Source organism: Toxotes jaculatrix, chromosome 21 (assembly GCF_017976425.1).
Source record: "Toxotes jaculatrix isolate fToxJac2 chromosome 21, fToxJac2.pri, whole genome shotgun sequence".
NCBI lineage: Eukaryota > Metazoa > Chordata > Actinopteri > Toxotidae > Toxotes > Toxotes jaculatrix.
This window is the reverse complement of record NC_054414.1, coordinates 10,591,514-10,612,976: the sequence shown is the minus strand read 5'-3', so window position 1 is coordinate 10,612,976 and position 21,463 is coordinate 10,591,514. Positions and strand designations below refer to the sequence as shown.

The following is a 21,463-nucleotide window of genomic DNA, read 5'->3' as shown; positions in this document are numbered from 1 at the left end:
CTTTTTTTGGCCTAAAAAAACGCCATACTATACTATGACGTTTTTTATGACATTTTGAGGTCAAAAAAAATTTGGACTTTTTTTGGCCGAAAAAAACGCCATACTATACTATGACGTTTTTTATGACATTTTGAGGTGAAAAATTTTTTTGACTTTTTTTGGCCGAAAAAGACGCCATACTATACTATGACGTTTTTTATGACATTTTGAGGTCAAAAAAAATTTGGACTTTTTTTGGCCGAAAAAAACGCCATACTATACTATGACGTTTTTTATGACATTTTGAGGTAAAAAAAAATTTGGACTTTTTTTGGCCGAAAAAAACGCCATACTATACTATGACGTTTTTTATGACATTTTGAGGTGAAAAAAAATTTGGACTTTTTTTGGCCTAAAAAAACGCCATACTATACTATGACGTTTTTTATGACATTTTGAGGTCAAAAAAAATTTGGACTTTTTTTGGCCGAAAAAAACGGCATACTATACTATGACGTTTTTTATGACATTTTGAGGTGAAAAAAATTTTTGACTTTTTTTGGCCGAAAAAAACGGCATACTATACTATGAAGTTTTTTATGACATTTTGAGGTGAAAAAAATTTTTGACTTTTTTTGGCCGATTTTGATGCCTTACTATACTATGACGTTTTTTATGACATTTTGAGGTCAAAAAAATTTTTGACTTTTTTTGGCCGAAAAAAACGGCATACTATACTATGAAGTTTTTTATGACATTTTGAGGTGAAAAAAAATTTTGACTTTTTTTGGCCGATTTTGATGCCTTACTATACTATGACGTTTTTTTATGACATTTTGAGGTCAAAAAATTTTTTGACTTTTTTTGGCCGAAAAAAACGCCATACTATACCATGACGTTTTTTATGACATTTTGAGGTAAAAAAAAATTTGGACTTTTTTTGGCCGAAAAAAACGCCATACTATACTATGACGTTTTTTATGACATTTTGAGGTGAAAAAAAATTTTGACTTTTTTTGGCCGATTTTGATGCCTTACTATACTATGACGTTTTTTATGACATTTTGAGGTGAAAAAAAATGTTGACTTTTTTTGGCCGAAAAAAACGCCATACTATACTATGACGTTTTTTATGACATTTTGAGGTCAAAAAAAATTTGGACTTTTTTTGGCCGAAAAAACGCCATACTATACTATGACGTTTTTTATGACATTTTGAGGTGAAAAAAAATTTGGACTTTTTTTGGCCGAAAAAAACAGCATACTATACTATGACGTTTTTTATGACATTTTGAGGTGAAAAAAAATTTGGACTTTTTTTGCCCGAAAAAAACGCCATACTATACTATGACGTTTTTTATGACATTTTGAGGCCAAAAAAATTTTTGACTTTTTTTGGCCGAAAAAAACGGCATACTATACTATGACGTTTTTTATGACATTTTGAGGTCAAAAAAAATTTGGACTTTTTTTGGCCGATTTTGACGCCATACCATACTATGACGTTTTTTATGACATTTTGAGGTGAAAAAAATTTTTGACATTTTTTGCCCGAAAAAAACGCCATACTATACTATGACGTTTTTTATGACATTTTGAGGTAAAAAAAAATGTTGACTTTTTTTGGCCGAAAAAAAACGCCATACTATACTATGACGTTTTTTATGACATTTTGAGGTGAAAAAAATTTTTGACTTTTTTTGGCCGAAAAAGACGCCATACTATACTATGACGTTTTTTATGACATTTTGAGGTCAAAAAAAATTTGGACTTTTTTTGGCCGATTTTGACGCCATACTATACTATGACATTTTTTGTGACATTTTGAGGTGAAAAAAATTTTTGACTTTTTTTGACCGATTTTGACGCCTTACTATACTATGACGTTTTTTATGACATTTTGAGGTGAAAAAAAATGTTGACTTTTTTTGGTCGACAAAAACGGCATACTATACTATGACGTTTTTTATGACATTTTGAGGTCAAAAAAAATTTTGACTTTTTTTGGCCGAAAAAAACGGCATACTATACTATGACGTTTTTTATGACATTTTGAGGTGAAAAAAATTTTTGACTTTTTTTGGCCGAAAAAAACGCCATACTATACTATGAAGTTTTTTATGACATTTTGAGGTGAAAAATTTTTTTGACTTTTTTTGAACGAAAAAAACGCCATACTATACTATGACGTTTTTTATGACATTTTGAGGTCAAAAAAAATTTGGACTTTTTTTGGCCGAAAAAAACGCCATACTATACTATGACGTTTTTTATGACATTTTGAGGTAAAAAAAATTTTTGACTTTTTTTGGCCGAAAAAAACGCCATACTATACCATGACGTTTTTTATGACATTTTGAGGTGAAAAAAAATTTTGACTTTTTTTGGCCGAAAAAAATGCCATACTATACTATGACGTTTTTTATGACATTTTGAGGTCAAAAAAAATTTGGACTTTTTTTGGCCGAAAAAAACGCCATACTATACTATGACGTTTTTTATGACATTTTGAGGTCAAAAAAATTTTTGACTTTTTTTGCCCGATTTTGACGCCTTACTATATTGTGACGTTTTTTATGACATTTTGACGTGAAAAAATTTTTTGACTTTTTTTGGCCGAATTTGACGCTATACTATAGTACGACGTTTTTTATGACATTTTGAGGTGAAAAAGTTTTTTGACTTTTTTTGGCCGAAAAAAAACGCCATACTATACTATGACGTTTTTTATGACATTTTGAGGTAAAAAAAAATTTGGACTTTTTTTGGCCGAAAAAACGCCATACTATACTATGACGTTTTTTATGACATTTTGAGGTGAAAAAATTTTTTGACTTTTTTTAGCCGAAAAAAACGCCATACTATACTATGACGTTTTTTATGACATTTTGAGGTAAAAAAAAATTTGGACTTTTTTTGGACGAAAAAACGCCATACTATACTATGACGTTTTTTATGACATTTTGAGGTGAAAAAAAATGTTGACTTTTTTTGGACGAAAAAAACGCCATACTATACTATGACGTTTTTTATGACATTTTGAGGTAAAAGAAATGTTGACTTTTTTTGGACGAAAAAAACGCCATACTATACTATGACGTTTTTTATGACATTTTGAGGTGAAAAAAAATGTTGACTTTTTTTGGCCGAAAAAAACGCCATACTATACTATGACGTTTTTTATGACATTTTGAGGTGAAAAAATTTTTTGACTTTTTTTGCCCGAAAAAAACGCCATACTATACTATGACGTTTTTTATGACATTTTGAGGTCAAAAAAAATTTTGACTTTTTTTGGCCGAAAAAAACGCCATACTATACTATGACGTTTTTTATGACATTTTGAGGTGAAAAAAAATTTTGACTTTTTTTGGCTGAAAAAAACGCCATACTATACTATGACGTTTTTTATGACATTTTGAGGTGAAAAAAAATTTGGACTTTTTTTGGACGAAAAAACGCCATACTATACTATGACGTTTTTTATGACATTTTGAGGTGAAAAAAAATGTTGACTTTTTTTGGACGAAAAAAACGCCATACTATACTATGACGTTTTTTATGACATTTTGAGGTAAAAAAAATGTTGACTTTTTTTGGTCGAAAAAAACGCCATACTATACTATGACGTTTTTTATGACATTTTGAGGTGAAAAAAAATGTTGACTTTTTTTGGCCGAAAAAAACGCCATACTATACTATGACGTTTTTTATGACATTTTGAGGTCAAAAAAAATGTTGACTTTTTTTGGCCGAAAAAAACGCCATACTATAATATGACGTTTTTTATGACATTTTGAGGTAAAAAAAAATGTTGACTTTTTTTGGCCGAAAAAAACGCCATACTATACTATGACGTTTTTTATTACATTTTGAGGTGAAAAAAATTTGTGACTTTTTTTGGCCGAATTTGACGCCATACTATACTATGACGTTTTTTATGACATTTTGAGGTGAGAAAATTTTTTGACTTTTTTTGGCCGAAAAAAACGCCATACTATACTATGACGTTTTTTATGACATTTTGGGGTGAAAAAATTTTTTGACTTTTTTTGCTCGATTTTGACGCCTTACTATACTATGACATTTTTTATGACATTTTGAGGTGAAAAAATTTTTTGACTTTTTTTGGCCGAAAAAAACGCCATACTACAACTATGACGTTTTTTATGACATTTTGAGGTCAAAAAAAATTTGGACTTTTTTTGGCCGAAAAAAACAGCATACTATACTATGACGTTTTTTATGACATTTAGAGGTCAAAAAAAATTTGGACTTTTTTTGGCCGATTTTGACGCCATACTATACTATGACGTTTTTTATGACATTTTGAGTTGAAAAAATGTTTGACTTTTTTTAGCCGAAAAAAAACGCCATACTATACTATGACGTTTTTTATGACATTTTGAGGTGAAAAAAAATGTTGACTTTTTTTGGCCTAAAAAAACGCCATACTATACTATGACGTTTTTTATGACATTTTGAGGTCAAAAAAAATTTGGACTTTTTTTGGCCGAAAAAAACGGCATACTATACTATGACGTTTTTTATGACATTTTGAGGTGAAAAAAATTTTTGACTTTTTTTGGCCGAAAAAAACGGCATACTATACTATGAAGTTTTTTATGACATTTTGAGGTGAAAAAAAATTTTGACTTTTTTTGGCCGATTTTGATGCCTTACTATACTATGACGTTTTTTATGACATTTTGAGGTCAAAAAAATTTTTGACTTTTTTTGGCCGAAAAAAACGGCATACTATACTATGACGTTTTTTATGACATTTTGAGGTGAAAAAAATTTTTGACTTTTTTTGGCCGATTTTGATGCCTTACTATACTATGACGTTTTTTATGACATTTTGAGGTGAAAAAATTTTTGACTTTTTTTGGCCGAAAAAAAACGCCATACTATACTATGACGTTTTTTATGACATTTTGAGGTGAAAAAAAATGTTGACTTTTTTTGGCCGAAAAAAACGCCATACTATACTATGACGTTTTTTATGACATTTTGAGGTCAAAAAAAATTTGGACTTTTTTTGGCCGAAAAAACGCCATACTATACTATGACGTTTTTTATGACATTTTGAGGTGAAAAAAAATTTGGACTTTTTTTGGCCGAAAAAAACAGCATACTATACTATGACGTTTTTTATGACATTTTGAGGTCAAAAAAAATTTGGACTTTTTTTGGCCGATTTTGACGCCATACCATACTATGACGTTTTTTATGACATTTTGAGGTGAAAAAAATTTTTGACATTTTTTGCCCGAAAAAAACGCCATACTATACTATGACGTTTTTTATGACATTTTGAGGTAAAAAAAAATGTTGACTTTTTTTGGCCGAAAAAAAACGCCATACTATACTATGACGTTTTTTATGACATTTTGAGGTGAAAAAAATTTTTGACTTTTTTTGGCCGAAAAAGACGCCATACTATACTATGACGTTTTTTATGACATTTTGAGGTCAAAAAAAATTTGGACTTTTTTTGGCCGATTTTGACGCCATACTATACTATGACATTTTTTATGACATTTTGAGGTGAAAAAAATTTTTGACTTTTTTTGACCGATTTTGACGCCTTACTATACTATGACGTTTTTTATGACATTTTGAGGTGAAAAAAAATGTTGACTTTTTTTGGTCGACAAAAACGGCATACTATACTATGACGTTTTTTATGACATTTTGAGGTCAAAAAAAATTTTGACTTTTTTTGGCCGAAAAAAACGGCATACTATACTATGACGTTTTTTATGACATTTTGAGGTGAAAAAAATTTTTGACTTTTTTTGGCCGAAAAAAACGCCATACTATACTATGAAGTTTTTTATGACATTTTGAGGTGAAAAATTTTTTTGACTTTTTTTGAACGAAAAAAACGCCATACTATACTATGACGTTTTTTATGACATTTTGAGGTCAAAAAAAATTTGGACTTTTTTTGGCCGAAAAAAACGCCATACTATACTATGACGTTTTTTATGACATTTTGAGGTAAAAAAAATTTTTGACTTTTTTTGGCCGAAAAAAACGCCATACTATACCATGACGTTTTTTATGACATTTTGAGGTGAAAAAAAATTTTGACTTTTTTTGGCCGAAAAAAACGCCATACTATACTATGACGTTTTTTATGACATTTTGAGGTCAAAAAAAATTTGGACTTTTTTTGGCCGAAAAAAACGCCATACTATACTATGACGTTTTTTATGACATTTTGAGGTCAAAAAAATTTTTGACTTTTTTTGCCCGATTTTGACGCCTTACTATACTGTGACGTTTTTTATGACATTTTGACGTGAAAAAAATTTTTGACTTTTTTTGGCCGAATTTGACGCTATACTATAGTACGACGTTTTTTATGACATTTTGAGGTGAAAAAATTTTTTGACTTTTTTTGGCCGAAAAAAACGCCATATTATACTATGACGTTTTTTATGACATTTTGAGGTAAAAAAAAATTTGGACTTTTTTTGGCCGAAAAAACGCCATACTATACTATGACGTTTTTTATGACATTTTGAGGTGAAAAAATTTTTTGACTTTTTTTAGCCGAAAAAAACGCCATACTATACTATGACGTTTTTTATGACATTTTGAGGTAAAAAAAAAATTTGGACTTTTTTTGGACGAAAAAACGCCATACTATACTATGACGTTTTTTATGACATTTTGAGGTGAAAAAAAATTTGGACTTTTTTTGGACGAAAAAAACGCCATACTATACTATGACGTTTTTTATGACATTTTGAGGTAAAAAAAATGTTGACTTTTTTTGGACGAAAAAAACGCCATACTATACTATGACGTTTTTTATGACATTTTGAGGTGAAAAAAAATGTTGACTTTTTTTGGCCGAAAAAAACGCCATACTATACTATGACGTTTTTTATGACATTTTGAGGTCAAAAAAAATGTTGACTTTTTTTGGCCGAAAAAAACGGCATAATATACTATGACGTTTTTTTATGACATTTTGATGTGAAAAATTTTTTTGACTTTTTTTGCCCGAAAAAAACGCCATACTATACTATGACGTTTTTTATGACATTTTGAGGTGAAAAAATTTTTTGACTTTTTTTGCCCGAAAAAAACGCCATACTATACTATGACGTTTTTTATGACATTTTGAGGTCAAAAAAAATTTTGACTTTTTTTGGCCGAAAAAAACGCCATACTATACTATGACGTTTTTTATGACATTTTGAGGTGAAAAAAAATTTTGACTTTTTTTGGCCGAAAAAAACGCCATACTATACTATGACGTTTTTTATGACATTTTGAGGTGAAAAAAAATTTGGACTTTTTTTGGACGAAAAAACGCCATACTATACTATGACGTTTTTTATGACATTTTGAGGTGAAAAAAAATGTTGACTTTTTTTGGACGAAAAAAACGCCATACTATACTATGACGTTTTTTATGACATTTTGAGGTAAAAAAAATGTTGACTTTTTTTGGTCGAAAAAAACGCCATACTATACTATGACGTTTTTTATGACATTTTGAGGTGAAAAAAAATGTTGACTTTTTTTGGCCGAAAAAAACGCCATACTATACTATGACGTTTTTTATGACATTTTGAGGTAAAAAAAAATGTTGACTTTTTTTGGCCGAAAAAAACGGCATAATATACTATGACGTTTTTTATGACATTTTGATGTGAAAAATTTTTTTGACTTTTTTTGGCCGAAAAAAACGCCATACTATAATATGACGTTTTTTATGACATTTTGAGGTAAAAAAAAATGTTGACTTTTTTTGGCCGAAAAAAACGCCATACTATACTATGACGTTTTTTATTACATTTTGAGGTGAAAAAAATTTTTGACTTTTTTTGGCCGAATTTGACGCCATACTATACTATGACGTTTTTTATGACATTTTGAGGTGAGAAAATTTTTTGACTTTTTTTGGCCGAAAAAAACGCCATACTATACTATGACGTTTTTTATGACATTTTGGGGTGAAAAATTTTTTTGACTTTTTTTGCTCGATTTTGACGCCTTACTATACTATGACATTTTTTATGACATTTTGAGGTGAAAAAATTTTTTGACTTTTTTTGCCCGATTTTGACGCCTTACTATACTATGATGTTTTTTATGACATTTTGAGGTGAAAAAAAATGTTGACTTTTTTTGGCCGAATTTGACGCCATACTATACTATGACGTTTTTTATGACATTTTGAGGTCAAAAAAAATTTGGACTTTTTTTGGCCAAAAAAAACGCCATACTATACTATGACGTTTTTTATGACATTTTGAGGTGAAAAATTTTTTTGACTTTTTTTGGCCAAAAAAAACGCCATACTATACTATGACGTTTTTTATGACATTTTGAGGTCAAAAAAAATGTTGACTTTTTTTGGCCGAAAAAAACGCCATACTATACTATGACGTTTTTTATGACATTTCGAGGTCAAAAAAATTTTAACTTTTTTTGGCCGATTTTGACGCCATACTATACTGACATTTTTTATGACATTTTGAGGTGAAAAAATTTTTTGACTTTTTTTGGCCGAAAAAAACGCCATACTATACTATGACGTTTTTTATGACATTTTGAGGTGAAAAAAAATTTTGACTTTTTTTGGCCGAATTTGACGCCATACTATACTATGACGTTTTTTATGACATTTTGAGGTGAAAAATTTTTTTGACTTTTTTTGGCCGAAAAAAACGCCATACTATACTATGACGTTTTTTATGACATTTTGGGGTGAAAAAATTTTTTGACTTTTTTTGCTCGATTTTGACGCCTTACTATACTATGACATTTTTTATGACATTTTGAGGTGAAAAAATTTTTTGACTTTTTTTGGCCGAAAAAAACGCCATACTATACTATGACGTTTTTTATGACATTTTGAGGTCAAAAAAAATTTTGACTTTTTTTGGCCGGAAAAAACGCCATACTATACTATGACGTTTTTTATGACATTTTGAGGTCAAAAAAAATTTGGACTTTTTTTGGCCGAAAAAAACGGCATACTATACTATGACGTTTTTTATGACATTTTGAGGTGAAAAAAAATTTGGACTTTTTTTGGCCGAAAAAAAACGCCATACTATACTATGACGTTTTTTATGACATTTTGAGGTGAAAAAAAATTTGGACTTTTTTTGGCCGAAAAAAACAGCATACTATACTATGACGTTTTTTATGACATTTTGAGGTGAAAAAAAATGTTGAGTTTTTTTGGCCGATTTTGACGCCTTACTATACTATGACGTTTTTTATAACATTTTGAGGTCAAAAATTTTTTTGACTTTTTTTAGCCGAAAAAAACGGCATACTATACTATGACGTTTTTTATGACATTTTGAGGTGAAAAAAAATTTGGACTTTTTTTGGCTGATTTTGACGCCTTACTATACTATGACGTTTTTTATGACATTTTGAGGTGAAAAAAAATTTTGACTTTTTTTGGCCGATTTTGATGCCTTACTATACTATGACGTTTTTTATGACATTTTGAGGTCAAAAAAAATTTTGACTTTTTTTGGCCGAATTTGACGCCATACTATACTATGACGTTTTTTATGACATTTTGAGGTGAAAAAATTTCTTGAGTTTTTTTGGCCAAAAAAAAAGCCATACTATACTATGACGTTTTTAATGACATTTTGAGGTGAAAAAAAATGTTGACTTTTTTTGGCCGAAAAAAACGCCATACTATACTATGACGTTTTTATGACATTTTGAGGTGAAAAAAAATTTGGACTTTTTTTGGCCGAAAAAACGCCATACTATACTATGACGTTTTTTATGACATTTTGATGTGAAAAATTTTTTTGACTTTTTTTGCCCGAAAAAAACGCCATACTATACTATGACGTTTTTTATGACATTTTGAGGTGAAAAAAAATTTTGACTTTTTTTCCCCGAAAAAAACGCCATACTATACTATGACGTTTTTTATGACATTTTGAGGCCAAAAAAATTTTTGACTTTTTTTGGCCGAAAAAAACGGCATAATATACTATGACGTTTTTTATGACATTTTGAGGTGAAAAAAATTTTTTACTTTTTTTGCTCGATTTTGACGCCTTACTATACTATGACGTTTTTTATGACATTTTGAGGTGAAAAAATTTTTTGACTTTTTTTAGCCGAAAAAAACGCCATACTATACTATGACGTTTTTTATGACATTTTGAGGTGAAAAAAAATTTGGACTTTTTTTGGACGAAAAAACGCCATACTATACTATGACGTTTTTTATGACATTTTGAGGTGAAAAAAAATGTTGACTTTTTTTGGACGAAAAAAACGCCATACTATACTATGACGTTTTTTATGACATTTTGAGGTGAAAAAAAATGTTGACTTTTTTTGGCCGAAAAAAACGCCATACTATACTATGACGTTTTTTATGACATTTTGAGGTCAAAAAAAATGTTGACTTTTTTTGGCCGAAAAAAACGGCATAATATACTATGACGTTTTTTATGACATTTTGATGTGAAAAATTTTTTTGACTTTTTTTGGCCGAAAAAAACGCCATACTATACTATGACGTTTTTTATGACATTTTGAGGTGAAAAAATTTTTTGACTTTTTTTGCCCGAAAAAAACGCCATACTATACTATGACGTTTTTTATGACATTTTGAGGTCAAAAAAAATTTTGACTTTTTTTGGCCGAAAAAAACGCCATACTATACTATGACGTTTTTTATGACATTTTGAGGTCAAAAAAATTTTTGACTTTTTTTGGTCGAAAAAAACGGCATACTATACTATGACGTTTTTTATGACATTTTGAGGCCAAAAAAAATTTTGACTTTTTTTGGCCGAAAAAAACGGCATACTATACTATGACGTTTTTTATGACATTTTGAGGTAAAAAAAATTTGGACTGTTTTTGGCCGATTTTGACGCCATACTATACTATGACATTTTTTATGACATTTTGAGGTGAAAAATTTTTTTGACTTTTTTTGACCGATTTTGACGCCTTACTATACTATGATGTTTTTTATGACATTTTGAGGTGAAAAAAAATTTGGACTTTTTTTGGCCGAATTTGACGCCATACTATACTATGACGTTTTTTATGACATTTTGAGGTGAAAAAATTTTTTGACTTTTTTTGGCCAAAAAAAACGCCATACTATACTATGACGTTTTTTATGACATTTTGAGGTCAAAAAAAATGTTGACTTTTTTTGGCCGAAAAAAACGCCATACTATACTATGACGTTTTTTATGACATTTCGAGGTCAAAAAAATTTTAACTTTTTTTGGCCGATTTTGACGCCATACTATACTGACATTTTTTATGACATTTTGAGGTGAAAAAATTTTTTGACTTTTTTTGGCCGAATTTGACGCCATACTATACTATGACGTTTTTTATGACATTTTGAGGTGAAAAATTTTTTTGACTTTTTTTGGCCGAAAAAAACGCCATACTATACTATGACGTTTTTTATGACATTTTGGGGTGAAAAATTTTTTTGACTTTTTTTGCTCGATTTTGACGCCTTACTATACTATGACATTTTTTATGACATTTTGAGGTGAAAAAATTTTTTGACTTTTTTTGGCCGAAAAAAACGCCATACTATACTATGACGTTTTTTATGACATTTTGAGGTAAAAAAAAATTTGGACTTTTTTTGGCCGGAAAAAACGCCATACTATACTATGACGTTTTTTATGACATTTTGAGGTAAAAAAAAATTTGGACTTTTTTTGGCCGAAAAAAACGGCATACTATACTATGACGTTTTTTATGACATTTTGAGGTCAAAAAGTTTTTTGACTTTTTTTGGCCGAATTTGACGCCATACTATACTATGACGTTTTTTATGACATTTTGAGGTCAAAAAATTTTTTGACTTTTTTTGGCCGAAAAAGACGCCATACTATACTATGACGTTTTTTATGACATTTTGAGGTGAAAAAAAATTTGGACTTTTTTTGGCCGATTTTGACGCCTTACTATACTATGACGTTTTTTATGACATTTTGAGGTCAAAAAAATTTTTGACTTTTTTTGGCCGAAAAAAACGCCATACTATACTATGACGTTTTTTATGACATTTTGAGGTGAAAAAAAATTTTGACTTTTTTTGTCCGATTTTGACGCCTTACTATACTATGACGTTTTTTATGACATTTTGAGGCCAAAAAAATTTTTGACTTTTTTTGGCCGAAAAAAACTTCATACTATACTATGACGTTTTTTATGACATTTTGAGGTCAAAAAAATGTTGACTTTTTTTGGCCGATTTTGACGCCATACTATACTATGACGTTTTTTATGACATTTTGAGGTGAAAAACATTTTTGACTTTTTTTGGCCGATTTTGACGCCTTACTATACTATGACGTTTTTTATGACATTTTGAGGTCAAAAAAATGTTGACTTTTTTTGGCCGATTTTGACGCCATACTATACTATGACGTTTTTTATGACATTTTGAGGTCAAAAAAAATTTAGACTTTTTTTGCCAGAAAAAAACGCCATACTATACTATGACGTTTTTTATGACATTTTGAGGCCAAAAAAAAATTTGACTTTTTTTGGCCGAAAAAAAAAACACCATACTATACTATGACGTTTTTTATGACATTTTAAGGTAAAAAAAAATGTTGACTTTTTTTGGCCGAAAAAAACGCCATACTATACTATGACGTTTTTTATGACATTTTGAGGCCAAAAACATTTTTGACTTTTTTTGGCTGAAAAAAACGCCATACTATGCTATGACGTTTTATATGACATTTTGAGGTCAAAAAAATTTTAACTTTTTTTGGCCGAAAAACGCCATACTATACTATGACGTTTTTTATGACATTTTGAGGCCAAAAATTTTTTTGACTTTTTTTGGCCGATTTTGACGCCATACTATACTATGACGTTTTTTATGACATTTTGAGGCCAAAAAAAATTTTGACTTTTTTTGCCTGAAAAAAACGCCATACTATACTATGACGTTTTTTATGACATTTTGAGGTCAAAAAAAATTTTGACTTTTTTTGGCCGGAAAAAACGCCATACTATACTATGACGTTTTTTATGACATTTTGAGGTCAAAAAAAATTTGGACTTTTTTTGGCCGAAAAAAACGGCATACTGTACTATGACGTTTTTTATGACATTTTGAGGTCAAAAAAAATTTGGACTTTTTTTGGCCGAAAAAAACGGCATACTATACTATGACGTTTTTTATGACATTTTGAGGTGAAAAAAAATGTTGAGTTTTTTTGGCCGATTTTGACGCCTTACTATACTATGACGTTTTTTATAACATTTTGAGGTCAAAAATTTTTTTGATTTTTTTTAGCCGAAAAAAACGGCATACTATACTATGACGTTTTTTATGACATTTTGAGGTGAAAAAAAATTTGGACTTTTTTTGGCTGATTTTGACGCCTTACTATACTATGACGTTTTTTATGACATTTTGAGGTGAAAAAAAATTTTGACTTTTTTTGGCCGATTTTGACGCCTTACTATACTATGACGTTTTTTATGACATTTTGAGGTGAAAAATTTTTTTGACTTTTTTTGGCCGAAAAAAACGCCATACTACAACTATGACGTTTTTTATGACATTTTGAGGTAAAAAAAAATTGTGACTTTTTTTGGCCGGAAAAAACGCCATACTATACTATGACGTTTTTTATGACATTTTGAGGCCAAAAAAAATTTTGACTTTTTTTGCCTGAAAAAAACGCCATACTATACTATGCCGTTTTTTATGACATTTTAAGGTAAAAAAAATTTGGACTTTTTTTGGCCGAAAAAAACGCCATACTATACTATGACGTTTTTTATGACATTTTGAGGCCAAAAAAAATTTGGACTTTTTTTGGCCGATTTTGACGCCTTACTATACTATGACGTTTTTTATGACATTTTGAGGTGAAAAAAATTTTTGACTTTTTTTGGCCGAATTTGACGCCATACTATACTATGACGTTATTTATGACATTTTGAGGTGAAAAAAATTTTTGACTTATTTTGGCCGATTTTGACGCCTTACTATACTATGACGTTTTTTATGACATTTTGAGGTGAAAAAATTTTTGACTTTTTTTGGCCGAAAAAAACGCCATACTATACTATGACGTTTTTTATGACATTTTGAGGTCAAAAAAATTTTTGACTTTTTTTGGCCGAAAAAAACGCCATACTATACTATGACGTTTTTTATGACATTTTGAGGTGAAAATTTTTTTTGACTTTTTTTGGCCGAAAAAAACGCCATACTATACTATGACGTTTTTTATGACATTTTGAGGTGAAAAAATTTTTTGACTTTCTTTCCCCGATTTTGACGCCTTACTATACTATGACGTTTTTTATGACATTTTGAGGTGAAAAACATTTTTGACTTTTTTTGGCCGAAAAAGACGCCATACTATACTATGACGTTTTTTTATGACATTTTGAGGTCAAAAAAAATTTTGACTTTTTTTGGCCGAAAAAAACGCCATACTATACTATGACGTTTTTTATGACATTTTGAGGTGAAAAAATTTTTTGACTTTTTTTGGCCAAAAAAAACGCCATACTATACTATGACGTTTTTTATGACATTTTGAGGTCAAAAAAAATGTTGACTTTTTTTGCCCGAAAAAAATGCCATACTATACTATGACGTTTTTTATGACATTTTGAGGTCTCATTAAAATATGACTTTTTTGGCATATTTTGAAGCCTTACTATACTATGTCGTGTTTTATGACATTTTTAGGTCTTACGAAAATACCTTATAGAGCTTCTCTGAACACACTCAATCACGTGATTCACATGACAAACCGTATGACGTCCAAAGCACCCACCTGCTTCGAACGTCACTCAAGTGCTTCAAACATCAGTACTCAAGTGACCAAACTACATCTCGGCACAGTGGTTTTATAAAACTGCTTCATGAGCTAACGTGCATATGTCAGAGTCTCGGGTGTCAGAGGACTATCACTCCCTACGGCTACCTCCAGCGGTTGACAGGGGCTGCAGTGTCCGTGTTTATTTGCCAATGTTCGGATAGGTTTTTGTGACAATATGGCTTGTTGTAGTGTAGACCAGTGGTTCTCAACTGGTCTCACTCAGGGACCCACATTTTCCTGTGGTCATTAAGTTGCGACCCACTCTCATAGAATTCAAACCAAGCAAATTAATTTTCTAAAAAAAAGCCTTTGAAAAATCACTTCTTTTAAATTATTCATTTTATTCAGCAGAGTGCAAGACAACATTAATTAAACCACAACAATGAGAAATTGTTCTTATATGCATCCATGCATTCAGAACACATTAAGACGAACTTGAGGACCATGCAACAGCATGGACAAAGGTGGGTAAATATCAAATTGCACACAATAAAGCCCCACAAAACAAGGGACTTTCACAGCATTCAGGCAACATTAATAAGAAACTAAAGTGGACCATGATAAAAGCATGGTAAAAAAGTGAGTAAAATTATCAAAAATGCATGCACACAAGATCATATTTTCGCTTTGCCATCTTGTCTCACTGCAACAACCGTAATCGTGTGATAGTTACCATGGTTACCGAACCGAGGCGGCTGCACGTGTCTGACGCGTGCCTTTCAAAATAAGAAATTTTTCAAAATAAAAGACATGCCCAACAACAGATGCACATTATTTCGCTGATTTTTCACCAGCTGCTCGTGACCCATTCAGAACGGGTCCGCGACCCACTTTTGGGTCAGGACCCACCAGTTGAGAACCACTGGTGTAGACTGTACTAACCAACCATCGAAGGGGTCTGTGTTGCTGTTTTTTCGGTAAGTAAATTTCGTACTATTTTATCTAGATGTTTGCACTAATCAGCATGTATTAGCATATTTTGCCGCTGGCTTATGACTTAATTGCTGATTTATAGTCGTTGCTGATACAGATAGAGGACCGGAGCAGCTAATGTTAGGAACGCTGTTGCGGTGTGTTCTGTGCTCTCAGAGTCCGTTAATTGTGGGAATACTAGGCTACAATTTTATTTCGTCTCATTTTTCTGTTTAAAAAGTCCAACATTGCATGGACAGAGCAGCTCCGTCAGTAAGCGGCTGCTGATGTTTGTTTGCTGCTGTAACTGTTAGTGGATAGTGGGTGGAGGCAGCGATGAAAGCTGGTAAATATTAAATATTAAATGTTTTAATATTATTATTATCATTATGTTCATTTGTGTAGGCTCCACAAAGCTGCCTCTGTCCTCAAGACTATGACAGATGAGGACCAATTAGAGTGCAGGCCATTGGCCCATATGGCTTGTCTGAGCAAAAATGCCCTGACTCTAGATGAGGTAGATGTTGGGAAAAGCATCTTTGTTTAATAGAAGAGGAGAGGAATGTTTGCAAAAATGCAAAAAAATTAGGAATTATGTTTAATTATAATTAATCAAGTGCTTTGATTATCAGGCTAAACCAGGAGGCTGGGTTTAGGCAAAACACCAGGTTCAATACTAACAGGCTATTTTAAGCAATAAGGTTGGGGATGGTGAAGTTTAAGTTTAGATTAGAGATATTTTAGGTAAAGTTTAGGTGGGATTACGGCTAGGACAAGACTTCCCCGACAGCCCGTAAAAGTATAACAAAGAGACATTTTTAGATTGAATCTCTGACCTCCATGGAAGCCCGCTCTGCTCATCAGCTCCTCCCAGTCCGAACCGGCCCCCAGCAGGGCATCGAGGGCTATCATCGGAGCATCGTGACCGCTGCGTCCCGCCCAGCCCGACAGACTGAAGCTCTTGTACGCTTCGTCTCTCTCAGCTGGGCCGTAGGAGGAAGGCCAAATCACAGGGCCCACCCCGTTGGAGATACCCCTCAAATCCAGGTACCTGTGGACAGAGATATGAGTCAGCGTAACGTGATATAAGAAATAAGCAAAGAGTCATTGCAAGGTTCATAGACAAACTGATACCATATCATTTACTGTATATATGGTGTGAAAACAGCTGTTTTTGTCAGTGGTGATTACTTTGAAATCTCCTCCTGGCCTGGACAGATTGCACAACATTAAAAGAAAAGCACAGAAAGATTCTGAAATTTGGAAATCTTTTAACTAGATATACCATACATGTGTCAAATTAAGCACAGATAATGCCATGAGAATTAAGTTTCTATATTTTGTCAACTTGTCCTTCCCTTTCTTTTTCTGACTTTTTTTTTACTTGCTGCTGTAACATAATTTCCCTCTGAGGGATGAATAAAGTCTATCTATCTATCTATTTCTTTAAAAAAGTTATAATAGTTTCATAAATCCTCTGGTCGCTGTAGTTTTAAACAAAAGAAGTTCAAACAGTACATTTGTTTCAGTTGGGGGACTATTACACATTTGGTGTGCTAAGTACTTACAGCAGCAGGAGGGTGTGTTGTGAGATTGACTTGAAAAAATACAATGCCCATGTTTATCATAATGAAGGAGCACGTTCCCCAGTGCAACACTCCGGCTCACTGATGTGTTTTTACTACTTTTTGGACAATAGTGGAGCTTTACTATAACAAAAAGGAAAAAGCCACAACAGGTTTTTCTGTATTTGTATTTTTGTTATCAAGAGTAATGGTTTAGAAAAAAAATGAGGTCACACTGCTGCACTCAGACTGACCACTGACATTTAAGTACAAATCTCATGCCATCATCTATTAACCTTGAGACTAAAATAGGCTAATAGAAATTGCTGATGGTGGGAAACTGGATTTGAATACAACATGACAGCCCCATACCACTGCCACTTGTCACAGAAATAGTCCCAGTCTCTCTCCGTCTCCTCCACGGCGAAGCCTCGACCCCGAACAAAGTTCTTCGCTACTGGACAGGCCTCGTTGATCAGGCCTAGACCCCACGTCGTGATTGGCCTGCGCTGGACGGCGTACGAAGTGAAAAGGGCCGATGCTACGGCTCCCAGGAAACCGGTGGGGTGAGGATGGGTCATCCTCCCTGTCTCCAAGGCAACCGCCACCAGCGACAGCAGCTGGGCAGGCTTTGGATACCTGGGTATAGGGGGGAAGCAAAGTGTTAAAGTATATATCGGCTTTTATTATGGGGGATATTTAGCTGAAGTTCTCTCCATAAACCTAATGAGGTCCAACACAGCTGAGAAATGTGTTTAAGCATTCAGTATCAGTACTTGGCTTGAATACAAATAATATTCACAGTAATTACTTCTTTTCATGCTTTAATTGACTTCGCATTATGTTCTTGCTGGTTCTGGCTAATGTTTTAACCCTGCAACTCCCCTATTTATTTTTTATGTTCCGCTTAGTGATCAAAGAGTGTACACTTACCCCGCTGTTATTATAAATGGCTTAGGAAAAAAAAAAAAAAAAAAGAATAGCAGCCGCGTGGCTCAACTGTAAATTTAAATGTAAAACATTAAATCTTAAGTTTTCCAACTATCATTGGGCGTCCAAATTAATAAAAACATCTTTCAATGTTTCTCCACAGTTAAAAAAACTGAAATCAAACCTGTCTCTGATGAATTATTATCTACAATTAATTGATAATGAAAACAATCACCAGTTCCCTTGTTTCTTTCTGAGAGGAGACAGAAATACTGCTTGTAGGTCCTACATACCAAAGTGAGGAAATATGTTCACACACTTGTCTCTGAAATATGGTGAGTAAATCAGGGACCTCAGAGTTATTTTGGACTCTGACCTTAACCTTTAAAGTCATGTTGGTAACATAAGAAGGGCAACTCTTAATCACTTGAAAAAAAAATTTAAGTTAAAAGATTACTGTACTTACTGTACGTGTGTGTGTCTGAGGGGTAAGACAGAATCTTCTTTCAGTGGATGTTTACACATGGATTCTAATGTAAATCACATTGAGTGTCCTTGTGTGGAAAATTGCCTTGCTTTATTAGATTGCTGCAAACATCAGGTACACCACAAACACAAACAAAACCCAGAGGATTTCAGGAGGCAAATGAAAAATCCTAACACAACTGAGAGCTGCCATGACTTTCTAGTGATATCAAATGATCATGTAGTGCCAATATTTGGCAATTAAGTCAAAGTAAATGTGTAGCTTATTTCCTTTTCTCTACTAGTTCCACAACTTTGGTTACTGCACACCAAAAAATATTTCAGAAATCTTTTAGTACAACTCAGTTAGTCATTAAGATGCTCCGGATATGTTTCTTACCTCAGGCCAATGCACATCGACCTCATGGCTGCTCCACAGCCCGTCCCCTCAGGGTTATAGGGCACTCTGTAGCCTCCTTCCTCCCCAGGCTTCAATAGAGACACTCCTAAAAGGGAAAACAGGGTCAGTCAGATCTCTGCCATTGCTACCCATGAATGTGATGTGAATGAGAAACAAAGTCTTTCTCTCACCCAGGATGCTCGAAGGCCCTGGTTTCCTCCCGTCCATGTCTTTCATCCCCTCCACATATCGAGCAGCCACCTCATGCAGGAGCTCCTCCCCTATCTTCCCTATGAGGGGGGACAGCGCAGAGTTCACTTGTTCAGACTGCACACCCTGTACACATTAACAATTTTAAAGATGCACCATCTGTTAACAAGACTGGTTGTTTGCCTTATCACAGTAAAGGTCAAGTGGAGTTTCTACTGTTTTCCTTCCAATTGTGCAGACTCATAATAGAGCAGCAAATCAAGGCAAGTCTGGAAATTAGATTTAACCTTTAGTTGGGGCTCTTGAGGGGGAGGGTGTGGAGTGTGTCCTGATGAGGCCTCATCAGAATGACGCTGACTATCAGATCAATCCAATCAACTCCTCGTTTGACACAAAATGAGCAAAGGAGAGACAGGAACCCGAGAGAGCGAATGGGTTCAGTGTGCTTTTGACCTCACCAGTAGCCAGTCCTTCAGCGGTTGCCAGATGCAGAACCGTGTCATCGCTCACCGGCCAGTCAGGGAGCTCAACCTTGATGTTCTTCAGACCACCGAGCTCCTTGAGCTCCTGCAGACATTTTGGGGTGAAATACAAGAGGTCAGTTATGACTCTGTGCACAACTACATAATGCATGAAAGCCATCATTACTATAAACTATGATCATGAATCCTATTACATGTAAATGAAACAACAGTAAACTCCTCCATGTTGGATTACACTTAAACTCCATTTAGGACCCCTATGGATCTGTAGGACCCCTGGACCCACTTTTCTGTTGCGTGACTTTTTTTCTCTTTTTCCTGGCTGGTCCTGCACTGACCTGGTGAATAGCTGGTCCAGACTCATTATACTCCCAGAGCTGGTTCCTGTATCCTAGAGCGTCACCCACTCCACTCAACAACATGGCTGCCTTATAGTGCTCCAGTGTAGCAGATCTGTTTGGACAAAAGGCACAAAAAGACTATAGGCAATCTGACACAAACACTTTGAAGTGTTCACTAATGTTAAATCATCAGTTATTTTTGCTTATTTACCAAGCTCATTTATTTCTAACAGTAATTTCAATTATAGATGCTTTGCATATTCCAACTTTGAAAACTTTAATTTGAAAACTGTCCAGACATTGTTTTGAACGTAGATCTTCAACTTATGTTCAAAATAAACTTAGAGAGGTGTGATATTTTATAGTTCCTTCTTGAGTTTTACAGGTGAATTTGACTCTTATGTGTCTAAACAATGTAATGCAGTTACAATGTCCTTAGGGTCCCCAAAACACTGGTTTGATATTGCCACTGAAGCAAAATATTAAATATAGGAATCATCCCAATGCCTAAGAAAACACTTGTATATTAAGAGTAAGCAAATAATGTTTTTGGCCATTTTTTTGCAGATTTGTAAAAATAATCTTAACATGTTCTGACTTCCAACAACAAATTCAATAACATCGACCAAACATATAAACGAGTCAACTTCAAAACAATAACAAAACAAGGTTGCTCTCTGGCTCGATTTGAGAGTAATTTTTAAGCAAAACGCTGCACATGTTGCAGGAAATCCTTCCTCCATGCTGAGGCAGCCTCACCGGTCCATTGCAGATCGTTGTTCCCCGAAATCAGGCTTCAAGAGGCGGTCACACACTTAAGTTAACACCGGGGCCGAAGAACTGAAGCGCTGCACACCGACTTCTTGCTCTCGGCTACTTGTTTATTGCAAGTGTTAACTCAGTCCCGGCTGATAAAGGCCTGCAAACAGCTGAGCTGATTCACTAAAGTTGTTGCACGCCGCTTTCCAAACCCCAGCCAGACTCCCTGAAAACGTGTGAGCTATAAAAAGACGCAGCAGCAAACCAAGTTTAGCGTTTCCAGCTGGCAAGATGGAGACATAACAAAACAAATGGCAAATGATTTCTGTAACACCAGGAAAATCATTGACGAGCTCCCACTCGGCATTTACCCAGCTGCACCACACACATGATTGCATTAATCTGTGAGCTATTAGAAAAAAGTACCACTTTGTTATTTGTGGCTAAAATAGCTAAATTATAAAATTTCGGTTGAATTTTAACATTTCTGTTTCGCTGCATAAATTTATCTATAACGTTACACACATCCGTGATACAGCAACTGATTACAAAACCA

General features: G+C 33.1%; 1 protein-coding gene across 1 annotated transcript in view; it reads right to left on the bottom strand.

Moving 5' to 3' along the window:
- The window catches only part of adprh (ADP-ribosylarginine hydrolase), a 39,167-nt gene extending 17,990 nt beyond the window's left edge, over positions 1–21,177 (bottom strand). Inside the window, exons 1-7 of the mRNA XM_041066998.1 lie at positions 20,908–21,177; positions 20,146–20,260; positions 19,784–19,892; positions 19,307–19,405; positions 19,116–19,221; positions 17,693–17,959; positions 16,592–16,806 (exon numbers count right to left, since the gene is read on the bottom strand). Of these exons, the coding sequence (XP_040922932.1) occupies positions 16,592–16,806; positions 17,693–17,959; positions 19,116–19,221; positions 19,307–19,405; positions 19,784–19,892; positions 20,146–20,260; positions 20,908–20,915 (919 nt within the window). The 5' untranslated portion in view covers positions 20,916–21,177. The remainder of the gene's footprint in view (positions 1–16,591; positions 16,807–17,692; positions 17,960–19,115; positions 19,222–19,306; positions 19,406–19,783; positions 19,893–20,145; positions 20,261–20,907) is intronic.
- Between the last annotated feature and the right edge of the window lie 286 nt (positions 21,178–21,463).